This window comes from Pocillopora verrucosa, chromosome 8, assembly GCF_036669915.1.
Source record: "Pocillopora verrucosa isolate sample1 chromosome 8, ASM3666991v2, whole genome shotgun sequence".
NCBI lineage: Eukaryota > Metazoa > Cnidaria > Anthozoa > Scleractinia > Pocilloporidae > Pocillopora > Pocillopora verrucosa.
In genome coordinates, this window is record NC_089319.1 from 1398130 (window position 1) to 1417828 (window position 19699).

Sequence of the window (19699 nt, forward strand, 5' to 3'; positions counted from 1 at the left end):
AACCCGTCACTGTTTCACCCATTGAAAAATTTATAGCACCCTTTAATTTACGGCTTGTCAGTCATTAGTAAAAATAATGTTTGAGTTTCGACACAAATGTTCCCTTTAATTTTTTTAACCAGCTCGGGTAACAACCTCCTATTCTACTGATTATCGGGTAACATATTCTCGTATTTTCTCATTAATCGGGTAACAATCTTACATTCTCTTGATAGTCGTAACTGGGCAGAAGAGCCTTCATTTTATTCAGTGCGCTAAATAAAAAGAACAGCACGACCATAAACCACTGCAAGGGAAGAAAAGAAGCACTGAACAAGCTTTAAATAAGGAAAACCGCACACCAAATTTGATAGGAACGGGGTCAAAAATAACAGGCTATTTGAGTGTTTCGGTTATGGCTCTTTCATACAACGCAAAGAAATATGTAGTTCAGGGCTGTTGTACCAAGAAACCAGTCGAATTTGATTACAAATTGTTTAATACATGATGGTTGGTCTACACGATTTCCTCCTTGACAATAAACCAAAAATATTACGACATCGGCAATTACGGACGCTTTAGTTTCCTTCACGGCACGGCAATAGTTAACAGGCTAATCTATTTTTCCTTCCATAATAACAGTTTTTCGCCAAGATGAGTCTTTGGGGAAGATTCTATCTCCCCTTAACTTCCCTTAAATAACTTACAACCCATAGTTGATCTCAAGAAGGAATGTGAGCGTTTGCTTATATGATTGGCTTGCACAATAACCAATCAGATACATGGCTTCGTCAAACTGTGATCGAAGGCAAGTTCAGCTAATTTATCATCATCTTTTTTTTTTAAGAACATCGCCTTTTTTTTCTGTTTTTGTCGAAGACGTCACAGTTTATACACTACGACTGTCCAAGAGGACGAAGTGTGTAGCTAACTTTTGTTCCGATTGTCAGTCAGGAGGATAAGTTTTCTTAGCCACCTCTGTTAACATTAGATAGAAGCATTCGCTGACCAGTCTATTTTCTGGTTTTCAACGCCCGTAGTTTTTGCACAAAAAAGCTTTCCAATACTTCAGCACAGCGGTAGTACGGTGAATCTCTCTGGTTGAAGTAGCGGCAGTTGTCAAAAATCTTGGTTACATCACCGACGAACGATTCCAGGCACGAGTAAGACTTGGAATTCAGACGTTCCTCGACTTTGGACAAGTCTAGCAAGAAAAAGAGGAAATACTGTGAAATAAATATCATTTGATTTAAAGAAAAAGCGTTGGTAACAGCAGTAATAGAAGTCATCTCCGTAAATTCTACCGACCTCATAGAAAACGAAGAAAGCAAGAAAGACGAAAGCAAAGCCTCGCGTGAAAAGTCTCCTTACCACTTGGGACAAGGACAGCACTTGCAAACAATAAGGCTACAATTAATTGACCATAAACATAAAGAATGTCGCTTAAAAAGGCACAAAATCTTGTATACTTTTTTCCATTTCCTGAGGCATACATGAATCGACTCACCCATTGGATCAGTGATGACGTCATAATACTCGGGAACCTCATCTGCATTGACACCCTCTAGGAAAGGCCACGCCATTTTATGGCTCTGCGACATGAATGGGGCGTTAAAACATCAGCATTAAAACTTCTGACTTAATGTTTATGGAGATATGCCAAAATTTCTGCATCGTAAAACATTGAGCCCAAATTGACATGTATACCAATGCATCAGTCTTACTGTTCACCATTCCTAAACATCCACGATCCTATTTAGTATTATTTTCACCTTTTCATAGTTTACAGAACGACAAAAAAAATTCTGCCTCTCAACTAACCTGTAACGATCTATGCAATCGTTTAAGTGAATCGTAGTCTTTGCCGGTCAGCGGCTGCTTGTTCGCTTGAGCCTGAGACTGAGTGCACCGCGGGCAAGTGTAATACTCGATATTTTCAGCTTCAACAGGTGTGATTCCAACACATGCTCCGTGAAACCAGTCCTGGCATTTATCACAGCCGATGTAGAACCTGATAAAAACAAATCATTATAACCTTTGAGGTTAGTAAATTATAAGGTTATGAAGAAATGTCTAGACTCTAAAAGTATTTCTCCGCTCTGTATAAAAACTAAGCGACCACTGTGATAAAAAACGGCAGATAAGATAAAACTTTCATTTCAAAGCTTCTTCCTTGGGATGGTTTCATTTGCACGAAACATCTCTCAAGAAACGATGCCTTGGGCTCAGCTCCGTGGAAAACCTGTTAAAGTGACTGTCCTTTATATCTACATATCCAAATAAAATATTGGCTGAACCAACATAACACATGCTTACTTTTTCTCGTCATATGGCTGGCGACACAAACAATAGAGTTCTTCCTCCTCCACTCCACGGCGAGCTTGGGCACACTCGGCACAAGTCCACTCATCCATACTTCGTGCAACGTCTGGAGAGATCTGGACACAACTTCCGTGAAACCAGTTTGCACACATGTCACATCCGATGTAAAATCTGAGGCAGTAAAAATAAATGACTAAACTTTTTCGAAAACTGTGACAGTACGTTATCCACCTGATATCTATCTACCAATATCCAATAAACATTAATTACTACAACGAAAAAGAAACAAAAGCACAGACTCACTGGGATGGGTCGTAGGGTTTTTTACAAATGCAAAAGAGCCGTTCTTCTTCAATTTTCTTCTTCTTGGCCTTGGGCCCTTCTGGTGTACTCTGTGAGTTCCTTCTCTCTGTAGCCCCTTGCTTTCGTTTGTTCTTTATGGTCTGCTGCTGCTGCTGAAGCTCTAATATCAGATCTCTCTCCAGGAGATCCCTTTTACGCATCAATTCCCGTTTAAGCGCCTCCTTTCGCTTCTGAAGTAAAATACTGAGTTTGTTTGCTTTCTGGCGTTCCAGTCTAAGTGCCTGGTTTTCTTCCTTTGCGCGTTTTTTCTCTTCTTTTTTCCGTTCAGCATCTTCATTTCGATCAATCTTATCCAAAATGCCATCAAGAACTTTTCGACAAATGGCAAGTCTAAAGAATAACAACAAAAAATGTAGGACCTGATAAAAAGGGAAGTACAAGTTATCACTGAATACAGACATAAAAAGGTTATGCTTCTAAATGAAATTATTACCATAAAAAGAGAATTGTGATTCGAAACACAAAATATTGATTAGGTTAAAATGGTACTTGTTTCACATGTCGCTAGGGTGAAGCAAAGAAAAATTTTAGGCCGTCGAAAGGATCCCATCAGTGACCCTTTGTTTGATGGTGTGATGCCGGCTCTGACTTGTGGGTTACAGAGAACTCAGCGCGAGTTATTGTTGGTAATTCAAAGCACATAGACGACTATCTCTCTGGATACTGCTAGAATCAGCAAAATTTTGCTGCATTGCCGAAAAGAGAGGATGTTGCAGTCAGTTGTCGCGTGAAATCTTAAGCCTTGATTTGTTTTAGCGCTACAACTGAGGGTAACTCTTTTGAAAGAAAATGAAAACCTCAACTCCCAGTTTGATTTAAATTTAGATACTTACCTGTTCACGTCTTGTCTCGATTCTAAAGTCACATATTTTTTATGATGCAACATGGGCATAGCCCCTCCCCCCTTGCGAGATTTTGTCTTGACTGTCTGCTTGACTTGATCTTTAGAGGAATGCTTCATCCTGGATGTTGCCATAGGGTTGGACCGGACTCCGGCAACTGTGGACAAGGGCACTGCAGGGGCAGGGCGAGTAACTGAAAGACAAATTATTGCAATGTAAGATGAAACTTAACGGCGATTATCACACTAATCAAATGAGAAAACACCTATACTTCTCAGTCGGTTACAACAACGAAAAATGCGTTTGCATTTGGGCGAGCATAGCCTTGTGTTTACCAAGTGAAAAATCAAACAAAGAGAACAAAGTGTCCTTGTAACTGCTAAGGTTCGCTTCAGATCTACGTTTTGGTCCGTTCCGACTCGTCTTGATATTTTTTCATCTGTCCACAATTGTGACGTAGATTCAATCATTTTAATTTACCTGTGTTACTCGCTAATCCGCCTTGAAGAGGAGTCCCAGCAGCACGTGACGCGTTATTTGGAATCACAGAAGTAGGAACACGCTGAGAAACCTGAGGTTTGGGTTGTAACCACTGCACAGATTGTGTCGAATTGGCAACCGTGGGTCGTGGTATAATCTGCGGTCTTAATCCCGCGGATTGGATCCCTGAGGGCTTGGGAACAGCGGGGCGCACGGCGGGTAGAGTTCGACGCAGAGCTCCTAGGGGTACTGGTGGAGTCACAGCAGGCTTTAAAGTAACAGGCTGATTAACAACAATGGGTTTGTTACCAGTCCCCTTTCGTTGCTGAGTCTTGATGGCATTCTGAACTTTTTTCTTGTTCATCTTCAGCAGATGCTGCTGTTGCTGCCGCGTCTGCTGTTCTTGTTGTTTCCGTTGAAGCGCGGCGGCGCGCATTTCCGCTGCCCTGCGGATGGCTTCCTCCTGTTCCTTCTTCTCTCGTTCCAAGGCTCTCTCACGGTCGATTCGCTCGTGATACTGACGTATCTCCCAAAGTTCAAGCTTTGCCTTGTTATCATAAAACAAACCAGAAAAGCAAATACGTCACGTGAGTGGTTCACAGGATTAAAGGATCCAAAGAAAAGGTATCAAGTTCCACGAACAAAGTTTAAGACTAGACGTTCTGACAACTGTTGACTTCCACTGATACAAAAATTCATTTAGTGGAATGAGCGCCTCGGTTCCATGGAAAGAAACTCAAAGAAATCGTTCGAGCAAAACTCGTTTTCGATTCACTGTCACTTCTGCGATAATCTACTGATGGCCTATTGTGCTTTTCGCCTAACGAATCTAGCGTTTTGCAAAAAGGGGTGGAACCACAGCGGTTCAGTAGATTTCGTTCACTCGCCACGGCTCATGGGTTTATTCCTTTTGACCGCAATACGATGTTTTCCTCATACGCTCGCATCAATGAAAAACATCGTATTTCACTTCAATCCCAGCCTAAATTTAACTCATCTTCACTTTCATCATGGTTAAGTTATTTACCTCTGGGTACCAAGCTTCCAAGATTCGCGGTCCAGACGGAACTGAGGCCTCGTCCTCATCGTCAGGCTGTAGGACAATCTTAGGCCTCAGCGTTCGACCTCTCTTGCTCTTGGTGGGGGCCGGACGAGGTGGTTCTGCCATAGGTTTGGTTAGAGTACGCACGGTTTTACGCACGAGATACTTGCAGCAGAGACCATCCAAGGAAACGAATTTCCTGTCTGTAATCTCTGTTGTCGTAGTACCTTAAGAAAGCAATAAAAGTATTTTGTAATGGAGGTCACAGTTAGACGTAAACTGGCAGGTCCACTACTAACTATTGAGGTTCCCCAGAAAGTCGTTACTAAGATTTTGACCTTTTTCCAGTCCATCAACTTAGAACACAACCAAAGCGTTTTTTTAATGTCAGTAACACTCACCCGAGCTTGTGTACACAGTGTTGCTATTCCCACGAGGCGGCCTGATATTCATCTCTTCCCATTTCAAACAGGACTGCAGAATCCTGAGCTGGAGCCCTGCACCAGCCAGTGTCTTTAAACTCTGGGTACGGAAGCGCCATGCCACCTTGAAGGAAGGACGAGGTATTCCCGCAGGCCAGTGTTTTACAACACCCCGCGACGTGTAGGAGAATCCATTGACCTCTTTCATCCCCGCTTTCCTACCGAGTTTTCGACGTTCGTGTTTTCGGAGTGCGAACACGCTCTTTACCGAGTGCCGCAACGGCCACTTGGCTAACCTTCGATTCAAAAGTACACGAGGATCTTTGGTGAGCGGTTCCAACGATGGGAACTTTTCCTCTTTCACCAATTTGGATGGGGGAGCCTTTGCAGTGATGACAACTTGAGGTTTTGCTAGTGCAACTTGTGGTTGTGTTCTCTGCACAGTGATGCTGGCGCCCGGTGTTTTGACGCCGATCGTCTTTTGGACAGTTGCGGGTGAATTCTGCTGCACGGCAGTTGTTGCAACTTGTACTGTTATCGTCTTCGGTACAGCAAGCCCCATTGGGGACGCTGCCTGCTGGGCAATAGCAGCCAGCTGCGACCCCTGCAGGGTCAAGGTCTTACCATCCGGGGTGACTAGCTTAATAAGCTGTGTTGGTCCAATGGTTGCACCAGATGTTGGAATACTTGCAACCAACGCAGCTATGCTATTCACAGGAGCCAGGTTAGTCTGCTGCCTCGAGGCAGCTGCAGGCTGGGTACTGATTCTCACCACACTGGATCCTTGGACACCAGTGGCAACACCAGGTGGCCTCGGAGAAGGGAGTATGGGCTTTGGTCCTATAGGTATATAATGGCTCGCTTGCCCTTGTGGTCGTACAGTAATGGCTGTTTTCTGTGGAGCAATACCTCTGGTAACTGTTGTTGTTAATACCGTGGGTGACGCAGCTACTACTTTGACTGGCACTGACTGGGCCGATGGGACCACAGGTGATTGTCCCATCGCGATGCCTTGGGAACCTCCAAGAACTACTCGCCGGCTTACTGAGGCTGTAGAAGATGACTCAGTTGATGCTGCAGGTTGCGTACTCAATGAGGTTGTTGTTTTAACACTTACTACAGCTGCTGGTTGTAGAGTTGATGCTACAGGAGTCACTGGAGATGGACAATGACTGGCGGGGGTTACAGCACTTACCAAAACCTGAGGTTGTTGTGATTTCGATACAGGTGGAGACGTTGTTGGTAAAACACTTGTTGTCGTCGAAGGCAAGGGACAACTCACTTGAGTTCTTTTTTCTGGGAGCTGTTCCCCTGTAGTTTCTGTTTTAGCTGGTCCAGATGACAAAGGCAGAGACGCTGAAGGTAAGGCTGCTGTAGAACACATATCGGTAGTTACAGTGCCTGAAAGACTCTCGATGTTAGTTTTTGCTCCAATATCATTCTGAACTGAGGATTCTTGATTGGTAGATGAAGAAGAGTTGGTTGACTTTTCTATACTCGATGCAGATTGAGATCCAGGGCCTGTATTTTTTGATAAAGCAATACTAGTCAAAGGTGCTGTTTCTGAAGATGACGCTGTGGTAACATCAATATCCATAGGTTGCTCTTTAGTATTGCAAGTACTTGACTGAGATAATGAAGCTTTACAAGAGATATGTTTAGACGACGGGTTGGTCGCATCAACGTCCATCGGTTCCTCTGTAAAGATGCAGCTCTTTTCGGGATCAGCATTACCAATCTCAGTAGAATTGGATGAGGTTTTAGAGTTAATAGAGGAATTCTCGTCTGCATTCTTCAAAGACTGCGACTCGTCGGTCCCTTGAGAAACCGTTGCTGCATGACAAGTCGTTGCATTCGTATCGATTACATCACTGCTCTCATTTCCAGTACTGGCTGAATGATCATTGCGCATTGTACTCTGTTCAGGGTCCGTTTGACTTATATTGCCTTCAGACGCTTCAGTTTCTCTCGAGGTCTGTTTGCTTTTTCTGGCGCGATCAAGCGGAATTGTAGATTCCATCTCAATAGCTCGAGTTAATTCTGAACAAGACGTTTCAGAAGGAACCTTAGCAATTTTAACTCTTGATTCGGAGACACTTGTTGTTATATCATTATCCAACAGGGACTCTTCATGGAGTTTACAAGTGGTATACGGTTTACTACTATCAGAGTGTGAAAGATTGTCCTCTTTGTTAACCATCAAATCATTGCTTGCCGCAAAGCCAACCTCCTCATGCGCGGGAATGTCGCTAAAATTTACGTCTGAATCTTCTAAACTACCTTCTATAGCAGTTTTTAGATCGAGTTTATCATCTGTTTTCTTTTCAGTCACATTTAATGATCCATCTCCTTCTTTGAAATCTTTTGCGTCATTGTCTTGTGACAGAAGCTCATTGGCAAGGACATCAGAGGTTTGACTTGCCGGCAACATCTCGCTACCACAAATAGTCTCGTTGTTGCTAAAACAAACGCCGGCCGTCTTCTCTATTGCTGGAAGCTCCTTTTTAAAGTCCTTAATTTGTTCCTTTTTTGACACAAATTCTTCTGAGGACGCTGAATGTCCCTTTTGACAGTCAAGTAAATCGTCATTAGTTGAGGAAACCTCATGGCAACTCAAATTGCTCTTCACCGAAGTTTTTTCTTGACCCTCGACTGACCCACTATCCTCAAGAGACTGCATTTGTCCCACAGTATCTTCCATCTGTACTTCCTTCGTGGAATGGTGATCCATCGTTTTCAGAGGTACACCTTTTTGGCCCGCCAAATTTTCAGCCCCATTTCGCATGTTCTCCCTTGCAATATCTATGGATTCCTGTTCATGTGGAACATCTACTGAATCTGTTGATGAAACTTCAGTTCCTTGCGTAGTATCAACTGGTTTATTCTCAAAGGCACATAACTTATCTTCTGTTCTACCCTGATCTGACATTCCATGCCCAGTTTTATTCGAGAATGTGTCTGAATCTTTAACAGAGCAAGACGATTCATGGGTAATTCCTTGCGACTCCAAATTAGACAAGGCATTATCCTGTTTCGTAGAATTTGTCACATGGTCTTGAGAATGTGTAATTTTCTCCGGCATTAAAGCATTAGGTTTACGATCGTCTCCCAGTGATTGATGATGATTATCATGGTCCCCGGCTATGTTTAAAACACTTGGCGAAGGTGAAGAATCCAGACTTGGGGAGGAATCCCTTAGTATAGCAGTAGGTGGAACTGGAGACGCTTCAACAGCTGCCTCAGTGGAGACACGGTTGGTTGAGGTTGATGGCTGTGGTAGAGTTGGACATTCACTGGGGGAATTGATTGTCTGAGAACCTTGAGCCGAGGAGGTTGACAAAGACTGTGCAAGATCGAGAGAATTACATGAGACAACCAGTGGAGTGGATGAGGTTGTACTCGAGGGGATCTGCCCATTCGTCTGTAGAACTGAAGAGGGCATCTCTGATGGCAGCGTGGACGATGGATGAGTGAGACTACTGAAAGGAGTTTGAAGAGACGAGGAAGCTTCTTGTGACAATGAACTCGTAGTTTCTTCAGATGACGTAGGTGAAGAGACTGGTTCACGTATTGATAACAGGCTAACGGATGGTTGATGAGAAGAAATTTTAAGGCTATCAGTCTGTGAAACAACTTTAGAAAGATTAGGAGACATTTTAGATGACACGGCAGCCTTGAGCATTGAAGTACTAGAAGTATTGAGAGAAGGAAAAGAGGGTGCCAACGTCTGTTTCGAGACATTTTGCTCAGATGGCTGTGCTAAAGTTGCGCATGTTGATGTGACGCCACTTTCAGCCGTGACTGGAGTAACAGTAGTTGTTGTTGTAGCTTGGCCCTTTTGAGGACCGGCTGATTGAACTGATGTTGAAGACGTTGACATGGCGTCATTTTGAAGTGTGACAGGAGTTTTTGCTGGCGTTGTACAAGCAACAGTAGTAACAGGTTGGACCATTCGAAGAGCTGTTATTGGTCCTTGAGTTGAAGAGGTTAGAGAAGCTCCACGTTGAACGGAAACAAGATTTTGTGCTGGCTTTGTCGCGGTGGTGATTGTAGTAGACTGAGCTGTCTGAGGTGCTGTTGATTTTAATAAAGTAGCACATGACGTGGTAACTGCAGTTTGCATTTGTGCTGCTGGTACCGCAACAAGGGTTGTTGTACTAGTCGTGACTATTTGAGGGGCTCTCGTAGTTTTCTCTACTGAAACAGGCTCAGCTTGTGAAGAGGATGTTCGTGCAGCGACCCTAACAACCCTGTCCGCTTCCTTTTTTAATGCTTCCTTCCTTTTGGCTTCTTTAAATGCTACAATTTTATTTGTAGTGTCCAAAAGTCTTCGTTTTTTGCTAACAAAGCTGTCCTTTTCATTATTTGGACGTTTCCTTTTCCGCAGCTGTAAACCACTTGTCCACACCCAGCCTCCTCCTCCAAACAGTCTGTACTCCTCACCCTTTTGTTTCCAAATTTGGTGGTGTGGCACCCATGTGTAATTCACTGATTGAAAAAGAAATGAATCGAGAAATTATCAAAAGAGCATCGTCCTTCAGTTGCTAGTTAAATGCCAACAATTAAATTCCCTATTAAGTCCTGAGGGTGACAAATGGTTACAAATGGTTATCAAATGAGAGATTACACAGAGTGAGGTCTAAATGGAGCAATAAAAAATTACTAACAACATGGTGATCAAGACTGCTTACTCAGAATCAGATGCAACAAAGTTCTATTTTAGATAAATCCCATTGAAACTCATTACAGTATTATTCAAAGGGGTGAGTTGACAGTCCCCTGTTACTCGATTTTTTAAAACTAAAAAAAATCCGTCCTTTTCATGAAATTGTTGGTTAAGAAGTCTGATTAACTTTTTTCATTGTCTCATGAACCCAAAACTCAATTCTTGATCCTTCTTTCTCTTGACAACTGGGTATCAAGGATCTCTCACAAGTGGTGTATAACATTAAGTTACACCACTATCATCTCAAACCAACAAAACGAAAAGGCAGAATAACATGCACTCACCGAATCCTTTATGTTCTAGCTCAGGCTCTTCTTCTTCTTCCTTATGATCTTTCTTTTTTGTTCCAGCCTGCTTGGCTTCAGACACCATGCGATGCAGCTCCACATGGCCAACTGCATCATTCCACACAGGTAGATAACAGATTGGTCGTATTGAGCTCTCCAGAAAAGATAAAGCTGCAGCAAATTCTTTAGGTGTCTTTGACAAATGAACTGCTCTTACCCAGGTGGAACGCTGCACTGGCCAAGAAGGGTGCATGAAGGTTGAAGCTATGGAATTTTCAAGCCCAACTATGGAAAACCGCAAAGTGTTTAAAATGACATCTTTACTTCCACTAACATCCCCATGCCACTTATAGTCAACAAGGCTAAATTTGTTTGTGACGCTCCGCTTTTTATCTCTCTGCTCCAACTGCTGTTGTTTGGTCAGAGCTAGGGGATTACTTGTAAACTGATTGACATAGGAGGAGTAATTTGCTTCTGAGCCAAGCCTAAATACTGGTTCTGGCTTAGTTTGTTGAACAGCAGTGACTGCATCATCTGCAGTACTTGACTTTGTTGGGTGAGTAACAGAGGATACTGTGGCAGGCTTTGTGTCCTTCTCAACTGATTTACGACTAACAGACAGAGTCTTGCTGTCATTTGCTGCAGAGGATGAAGGAGTCTCACTCTTTCCAACAGTTTTAGTTTGTGAAATTATCTCTTTCTGGCTCTTGCTGAACTTAGGTTTGACATCCGATTCAGAAATTGGGTTCTTTAACAGACCTTTCTCTTCTTCCATTTTATCACCAGAAGTCCTTTCTGACAACATGCTATTTTCAGATAAGCCAGACGACTTATTTTCTTCCTTCCTCACAGTGCTTTCAGGAGCAATTGGCTCTTTTGTTTCTTTCAGGGACTCACCAGAAGCTGACACCTTCCAACTACCCTTTTCTTCACCAATTGACATCATAATTGAAGATTGTTTGACAAGTTCCTTTTCCTCCACTAAATCAGTATCAATATCATCTGAACTTGAAGCAGACATGGATTCCTCCGGACAAGCACCTGTAGGTACAATACTTTTAGCTTCTCCTTCTGTTTCAAAGGAAGACAATGTAGGCCTTTTCCGAGTGAAAGGACTTTCTTGGCCTGTTGTCCTTCTCTCCCTTAGCACCATCTGTTTATCCACATCAAGACTATTGTTATTTTCAACCTGAGGCATAGTGACAATCTTTTTCACTTCATTGTCTGGGATGAATGTGAGGATAGCTGATGCTGGAAGAGGCTTTGATGATGAAGGTACCCCACTGTCCACCACTGGATCTGCAGTGTGTTGTTGTGATTCCGCTACAACCAACAAATGTGAATTAATTCAAGTTAAATTGAGGATACATAAATTGCCATCAAATGAGTTTACTAGGGAAGGGAAGTATCAAAGGATGTATTAAATACCCTTCCATTGTTATGTTTGCATGTAAAGATAAATACAGAACTTGGCACTTGTGAATTCTCTTCCCTCCACAGCTTATTTTAGGAGACCAAAATGTAGTGCAACCAATAAAATTTCATTATGATGGATCCCTCTATGCTCTTAATGAATTCAAACCTTTTCTGGTTACTCATACTAAATTTGCTATTGTTTTTGTTCTTAAATACAACCAAATGACTTCAGTCTAAGATAAAAGTATGTATAGTTCATTCAATTTTTATGATACAATCCCAAAGGACTCCTTTCCACAATCACCCCTTGACCAACACTTTCTCTGTGAAAAATAATACTGACAGTACCTCATCTTTCCAGAAAAAATGAAAATGATGACTTTCATCACTAACTACAATGAGGCAGCCATGCTTGACACTTTATTTGTGTTAACTGATGGTGAACTTAATCCCACCACACATACCAATACACAAAGAGAAGGAGAAAAAAAACAGAAATTTTCATACCAGCAGCAAGTTTTTCCTCTGAGACTTCCAACTCTCCATCATTCTCCTGGTCTTTTTCCTCTTTTACAGGTGAAGTTGTCTTTTCTACTTCTTTCATTTTAATCTGTTTTGGTCTTGTTTTGGTGAGACCAGAGGGAAGATTTCCTACAAATTAAACTATCATTAATATCCGAGAGCAAACAATATGGCATGCTTATTTTAAAAAGGAACCAAGCAAATAGTAACCTGATTTAAGACACCAATCAGAAGGCAGCCACATATCAAGACTAATTTTGTCTTTCCTGCCTTTTCTGTTTTCACAAGACCTTGCCTTCTCAATATGTTTGAAATTTTGAAAAATGGAGTCAATTTCAACGATTTAAATCACAAGAACCAGCATGAGGTGTTAACAGCTGAGTGCTCTCTTAAAGGAAGCCAAAAGCTCTGCACAATGTTCTTTCTCTCTGTCATGGGTTTTCCTCCCACAATGTTCCTTTTATATTTTTAATAACTCTACCTCTTGAAGCCTCTGTAAGAGCTTCTGTCATTTCCATGTGTTTCACCATGGTTTTGTACTTGATTCTAAGAACAGAAATTAGCCTTTTCTCCTTTCCATCCTCTTCCAGAGAGCTCAACAGTTCATCCAGGTGAGCTTTGCAGCTGTAGTACAGTGTCTCGTCACAACCTTCCCTATTAAGAAAAGTATGAAAAATGTTTTGATCCCCTTGACTGCTAAGAGTGACTAGCATCTAATTCCTCCTTTGAATATGACACCTGACTCACTAAATCACACATTAAGGTCTCAAGAATAAAAGAAAAGTAATATGCATAATGATATAAGGGTTTAGTTTTAAATAGTGGTCACATTAGAATAAGTATATTCCACACAACCTTCTCCATAGGAAGAAGTAGTCAATAGAAGAGGATGGCAGACTAGTGACAGAGTATCTTCAGTAATTAACCTCAATTCAATTAATTGTGGACTGTAACATATTTCACAACCATGCAACCATTATTTCATCTGCGAGGTGGAAGGCAAAGATTCACAACAATTCAGGGGGTTTTTACCTTACTAAAAAATCCTTAATTGCATTTACATAAAAAATTGAGATAAACCAAAAAAAGTCAGGGTGCTGCCTTTTACATCCTGTTAAATTTAGAAGCTTTTCCGTAACAGGGTGATTAAGAATAGATAAGAGTGAACCAAAAGGACATTTAATTCACACCATCTAATTCCAAACCTGTGAGACAGCCCCATTCCCCTCCCTGACCCACTTTAATAAGCCTACTCAAATCCTACACTTTGGCATGTAAGCTTATTTGCAATCAGAGTGGTGCAGGAAAATAGAAAAAAATTAATCTATTTAATTTATATCCAGCTTATTATTTGATCCCCTTAAGCGATGTGATGGCTGTGGCCCTAAATAATAAAATTGATTTTAATTAAAAAAAAAAAAGCTTGCAAAAATAGAACAAAGAACAAATACATTAAGTTCAACCATACTTCATCATGCCAAAAACAGCTATCAAAAAAGTACAAATGTGAAGGAAGTCAGTAGTTAGCCATGCAAAGATGGTCAACGAAAGGTAAAGACCACTGCAATCGTTCTGATGAAAATATACCATGTCAACCATGTTGGAAGTAAATACTTACACAAACAAACGTCTGGCTAAGAACCAGTACTTTCTTCCTTCCCTGTCTACCCCTAAAGGGGCGTTTCTTAGCCAACCTTCTCTGTTCCAATCAGGTAAACAGTCCGTGACACCTTTGATTTGGTGAGCCTCGCATACGGGACACAGCCAATCGCCTTCGGGAACCACTTCTAACGGCGGCTTCAGGCAGTGAAGATGGTAAACTGCAGGACAACTTTCACAGCACAGTAAATCGCCCATTTTGCAGCAATTGCGACAATGATCCTCTGATTCGACTATTCCTTCATTCATTATGTCGTATCTGACTGAATTAGAGGCCAAGAATTGATCACAAAGTCGCTGGAGAACCTTCAATCTGTTCTCGACTGTTGTAAAAGGGAACGGATCTTCATCATGTCCACTAACAGCCGTAACCGTGTCTCCAAATTCGGTCTTATCTGACGAGATGTAGCTTCTAATAAGTTCAGGCCAAGTAAAGTCACCTAAGTAGTAGGAGAGAATGTTGAAGCTGTCTTTTTCGTCGGTAGCAACGAATGTCAAGCCACTCGCATCATCCTCAGACAACAAAAAGCGTAGTAGAGCGATGTGAATTTGTGCAAGTAACGAAGATTGTTCCGGAGTTTGGATTGCCCCGCAAAAGTCTTCAAATCTAAAGGGGGAGAGTCGTACTATGCGACTAAAATGTCTTAAAACCTCGTAAATCCCTAACGCTTGCAAAATACACTCTGGCTCGAGCAATAGATCGTCAGAAGACGGCGGTAAAATTAGAGGAGTTACCACTTTCAAGGGCTCGACATAACGAGTTTTAGAGCTGGTAGTGTTTGAAATGGAAGATCCATGACTAGAAATAGATTCATTGTCGCTATCGGAATCGGAAGATTCCATCCCGTAGTATTTACGTGGTGTTGTTCCGCTATAACCCCGAGTTTTAATGGCCATAGAAGAAGAGACACGCGGACTGCGGTGTCCGCCATGTTGGTTGATTGCACTCGAGACATCTGGCGAATTTGAGCTTTGAACCTTATTTTTAGGTGGCCGTCCCCTTCCTCTCTTCATTTTCTCGATTAAATCTACAGATCCCAGCTAAAGCACTTGAAATGAAGTGCATTTAGCCCTCTCCTGTTCGCATTTACCGGTATATTCCACTCTGTTTTGTCACTTCATTTTCCTCAAGCCACATTTTTACTTCGCGGGGAAAGAACTCTTAGTTGGTCACGTGACCCACCCAAAATGCATCATGCACGATTAAAAAATTTCTTGAAATGTATCAGTGAGGGATTATAACTTAATTCTGGTTTAAATTCGAAAGATAATCGGCATCAAGTGATCATTACATGTTGCGGATTAAACCAGTTAAAAGTTCGAGAAAATAATAAATTTAATATGGGACGCTGCCATCGATGTTGTCCTCGAGGCCCTTCCCATAATGCCTTGCAACCAGCAAACGGCGTCTTTCTAAAATGGCGGCTGCAGGTTCCTTAATCTCTATGTATCACCATCCGACATATTACGAAGATACGGCTGTACCGCTTCCAAATTGTATGTATGGCCTGCCCAGCTACTATCCGACGAGTTCAAAACTTGAGGTAGATCGTGAAACTGAATGGTGTTCAGTGTATAAAACAATTTATTGCATCACGTGTTCGAGCTTGTGAGCTTTTTTTCGCCTACGCAGCGATCACTCATCTAATTTTTAATTCTAGGACCGCAAGGCACAGCTGCCGTCATCGAGTCTTCAGAGTCTCGAAAGAAAACAAGAGGATATTCTTCGTGAACTGAATGGCCTGAAAACTTCCGTTCAAGAAGTTGCCAAGCTACTGGGAGTTTCTCTTCCGCGTCCAAAAGGGAAAGTAAGCAGAGTGCACTTCAATGATTACTACATTTTTAGTCTAAATAATAAAAATCCTTACAGGAGATTACTAGATGTCGATCTGCAGCCATTATGAGGCCAGTGAAAGATTCGGGCTACCGCACCTCTAGCAGGGATGCTTCTTAATTTTTATCTAACCGTTGGGTTCGAAAAATAAAAGTTAAATGTGCTGGTAATAACACTATTTTTTCCAAAGGCCGGGAGAGGTCAGGAATAAGAATTGCACAAAAATGTAAAAAGGGCTTTTTTGAAAACCAGTAAACAAAGGTTTTTTGTCAGTGAAAAAGCAGTTAATGTTTCCTTTTTACAGGTTACTTTTCTCATTTTGATAACACTCTATTACCAGCCTGAATGACTGCCTGACTGATTGACAGACCGACCTCTGACTTGCTAACTGATCATAAATTGATGGACCAACCCAGAAGACTGACTGATTGACCACAAAAGGACTTACATATGAGTAATTGATTGATTGATTGACAAAGCATTAATCACTGTTGATTACCACACAGGTTTCTCCAACAACATGTGATTTTGTGATGTCTGCTTCACCGAGTGACCCTCCACTTATTATCAGCACCCTACAACATATTATGAAGCAGAGAGGGCTTTCCCATACAACAGCCATGTTCAGCCACTCGTCAGTGAAACAACCTATTCCTGATGCTGTCAGAATGCAGTTTCAGAACTTCTCCAAATGTAGTAAAGGAGTTGGGCGTGCCCCAATCATTTTAACTATTGTTTGGAAAGAAGGTAAATATTTAAGTTACCTTTCATGCAACCTCTCAATTGACCAACATTTTTTACTAAGCAAAATTGTGTCAAAGACAAAAATCTTTAGCTATGTGTTATTTTGGAGCAAGGCTAAAGTGTGTTGATTTTTTCTGATACTATTAACATGTTTCAAGTGTTCCTTCTCATTGTAAAAGTTCAATGAGAAAAGTTTAATCTTTCTGTCAAGATTCCAAGTCAGTTTTTATCACAGTTGGCAGTAATGTCGCAGTCTGATTGGCCAATTTGCTATTGTTGAGAAGAGTACAGACAATGCTGCTCCCATCACAATCTTGGTCATGCACTGAAAGAATTTTTATATTTTACATGGTACTGTGGTAAGAAACAAATCAACAGTGGTCAAGCATGGTCTATACTCATATCAACATAGATATTTGTCATCACAATGGTCAAAATTTGTTGCCAACCTACTCGGCTGCACCTCGTGAGTCCACATCAATTTGTTAAATGGATTGTCAATAGCAGTATTGTGACAGTTATAGTACTAGGCTTAGTCTTTGCTAGTTTATGAGATTAAATTGTAGTATTGTGACAGTTATAGTACTAGGCTAAGTCTTTGCTTGTTAATGAGATCAAATGTTATTTAAAGTTCATCCAGTGAACACTGTAACGTATTAAGTATCAATGCAACGTACTAAGGTTCTTTATCTTTTGTTCCTTTCAGTGGGAGATCTTCCTTCTCTAGTAGTGTCTCCATCTGGCCACAATCCATTGACTGGTGAAATAACAATTGCTCGCTTCCTCTGCCGCACATTTCTCCCTGACTTGTATGGTAATTTAACACCTGAAGAGTCTGCATGTGTGGACAACTGGATTGACAAATCACTAGCAAGTAGCAAAGAGCGAACTGCTGCCTTAAAAAGTCCTGAATTAAAGCTTGCAAAACAGTGGATTCTTGGCGGGAAAATGACCTTGGCTGATATTGTACTTGCCTGTAGCATTGTTAAGCAGAATGGTGCAGATCATGTACATGATGATGTGAGGAAATGGATGATGAGGATTCCTGGACTTTTGACAAAGTAATTGAACCAGTTCATTATCTATTAACAATTATCAGTGTACACAGCTTACAATGTAACTGTACCTTAAACTTCTAAAGTGTGTTTGGCTCTGTATGAAATTACAAACTAAGCACATTGAACCGAAACTTCCACAGTGGAAGTTTTGATAGAATTTCACCTTAGGAATTTGGCTTCAACTTGTTATGTCTTTTTGCCATCAAAGGCAAATACAACCACAGGACTCTTGCTAGTGCCAGCCTATTGTAGGTTAAGCATAATGTGTAATGTTGCTGTTCAGTTGTTGATTGTTCAATCCAAAGGGATCAGAGTGAGAAATCAGGAAAAAAAACATTTTGGATATAGAATAAACCAAATAAACACTGTTAAAGTTAAATAAACACTTAAAAAGTAAAAAAAATATCAGCCCAAACTGTAATCATGTAAAAGTGAAACTCACATTTTGAATTTTGTGGTCAGATTAGAACAGAAATGTGCTCAATTTTGTTGTCTGTGTGTGCTCACTATTTGACAACCAGCACAGGTTTGTTTTGTGGTAAATATGAGAGAAAATCTGGGACAAACTGGTGTCTGCATATTGCCAGGTGTTTGGGTGAAATTAGGTCTGGAACTTAAGGGGTTAAAAGCACAAAGCATTCACTAAACAGGGATCTTGCCTCAAGGAGGTGTAAGAGAGGTACTGAGATGTAATGCTAAAGAAAGGATTGACGAATTAATCTGTTACCAGACTCGTGTGACGTTTTGACCCTTTGAATGATATTAGGTTCTAATTTCTCCTTACAATATTAACTTTGAATCACACATTAAGGTTGCAGTTGGAAAGGAAATGATCATCAGCTTTAGAAGCTCTTGATTTTTAGAAAATTTTCCTTTTCAGCACCTTAGGAAATTATGGAGATTAGTGAGAAGAATATGCATACTGATGTTGGGGTGCAAAGGGTAAACTGCATTATAGAACACGGCTCATTTGAGAGGATTTATTTTAGTGATAATATATTTTGGTGATAATACAATCAGATTATTATAAACTTTATTGAGGTGTCATTGGCATTCAAGCCACGAGCTGTTATGGGTAATTATGTCATCTGTACACGGTGCCAAGCAAATAATTTGCTTTCTTTGTTGTTACATGCGCTTGCAACATTGTTCATAGTTCTGCGCAGCAAATCAAAATGTAGAATTTCACATTGTTCTTGCGGATATATTTAACGTAAGAGTGTGTACATGCAAAAACAATTCCACTTGCTCCAAGCTTCATCCATGATGACCTATTTGTCCAGCAAGAACATCACCAGATCTCTTTGACCGAGAGTGGTTGCTAGGTGGACTGGGGACCAACCATCGCGATTCGTTCTTCTGATGTCAGCACCGAACTCAACCAGTAGCTTTGCAGAATCAACTCTACCATCCCGTATACACTGATGCAATGGAGTATCGCCGGCTTCGTTCAGTGCGTTAATATCCATACCGATACTCAGTAGTCGATGAACTTCTTCACGATCTTTTCTGTTCACGGCGTCTTGAAAAGCCCTTTGTTTCTCCCTTTTTTTCTCCCTTTGTTTCTCTCTTGTATCATCTAAGGATGCAGTTGCTAGATTTTGCCTACATGGAAAATGAGAAATATTCGATTAAAAACGTGAACTAGCGAAGTGCTGGTCTTGGAACAAAGAAGTTTTTCGAGACATTAATTTAAAATTATACACATATATTTAATACATCCACATAAGTAAATGGTACTTTTCGCGCACTGAATCGCGGGCTCATAAGCGACCAGTCAAGAATGATACACCTTCGAGCTGCCCGAACGCAAAATATGGGACTCGTTTCGCTGCAATTTCTATAGAGGAAATTAGAATGATGAACGAAACGGCTGTGACAAAACTGTTCACGGACGGGCATGGCAAGATTTTAACTACTTTGATTTTCAACCAAATGTAGCCGTATTGTTAAAACTAATGAAATTTTTTTTCTCTCCACTAGTTTAAGACTTGCAATCATTG

The 19699-nt window shown here is 41.1% G+C and overlaps 2 protein-coding genes across 2 annotated transcripts; one reads left to right on the forward strand and one right to left on the reverse strand.

Annotated features, from left to right (window-relative positions):
- Nucleotides 1-460: 460 nt before the first annotated feature.
- Nucleotides 461-15205, reverse strand: LOC131787994 (nucleosome-remodeling factor subunit BPTF-like). The gene is made up of 13 exons (XM_059105075.2): nt 14020-15205; nt 12883-13055; nt 12387-12530; nt 10461-11786; nt 5430-9938; nt 5014-5255; nt 3987-4533; nt 3498-3699; nt 2605-2994; nt 2296-2472; nt 1801-1990; nt 1487-1571; nt 461-1183 (listed from the first exon to the last, which is right to left on the reverse strand). Exons 1-13 carry the CDS (start codon nt 15072-15074, stop codon nt 993-995), a joined length of 9231 nt encoding a protein of 3076 aa, XP_058961058.2. The 5' UTR covers nt 15075-15205; the 3' UTR covers nt 461-992.
- LOC131787995 (aminoacyl tRNA synthase complex-interacting multifunctional protein 2-like) lies at nt 14897-19303 on the forward strand. Its single transcript, XM_059105076.2, has 4 exons — nt 14897-15604; nt 15722-15868; nt 16401-16641; nt 17345-19303. The coding sequence occupies exons 1-4, from the start codon at nt 15479-15481 to the stop codon at nt 17701-17703; spliced, it is 873 nt and encodes a 290-aa protein (XP_058961059.1). The 5' UTR covers nt 14897-15478; the 3' UTR covers nt 17704-19303.
- The last annotated feature ends 396 nt before the right edge of the window (nt 19304-19699 follow it).

Bases quoted from the DNA above. Each gene is read 5' to 3' on its own strand.
- LOC131787995 (XM_059105076.2), top strand. From the start codon at position 15,479: ATGGCGGCTGCAGGTTCCTTAATCTCTATGTATCACCATCCGACATAT. The intron at 15,869-16,400 runs GTAAGCAGAGTG...ATTACCACACAG, and splicing joins TTCCGCGTCCAAAAGGGAAA to GTTTCTCCAACAACATGTGA. The intron at 16,642-17,344 runs GTAAATATTTAA...TGTTCCTTTCAG, and splicing joins AACTATTGTTTGGAAAGAAG to TGGGAGATCTTCCTTCTCTA.
- LOC131787994 (XM_059105075.2), bottom strand. From the start codon at position 15,074: ATGAAGAGAGGAAGGGGACGGCCACCTAAAAATAAGGTTCAAAGCTCA. The intron at 13,056-14,019 runs GTAAGTATTTAC...TTTTCTTAATAG, and splicing joins TTAGCCAGACGTTTGTTTGT to GGAAGGTTGTGACGAGACAC. The intron at 4,534-5,013 runs GTAAATAACTTA...TATGATAACAAG, and splicing joins TGGAAGCTTGGTACCCAGAG to GCAAAGCTTGAACTTTGGGA.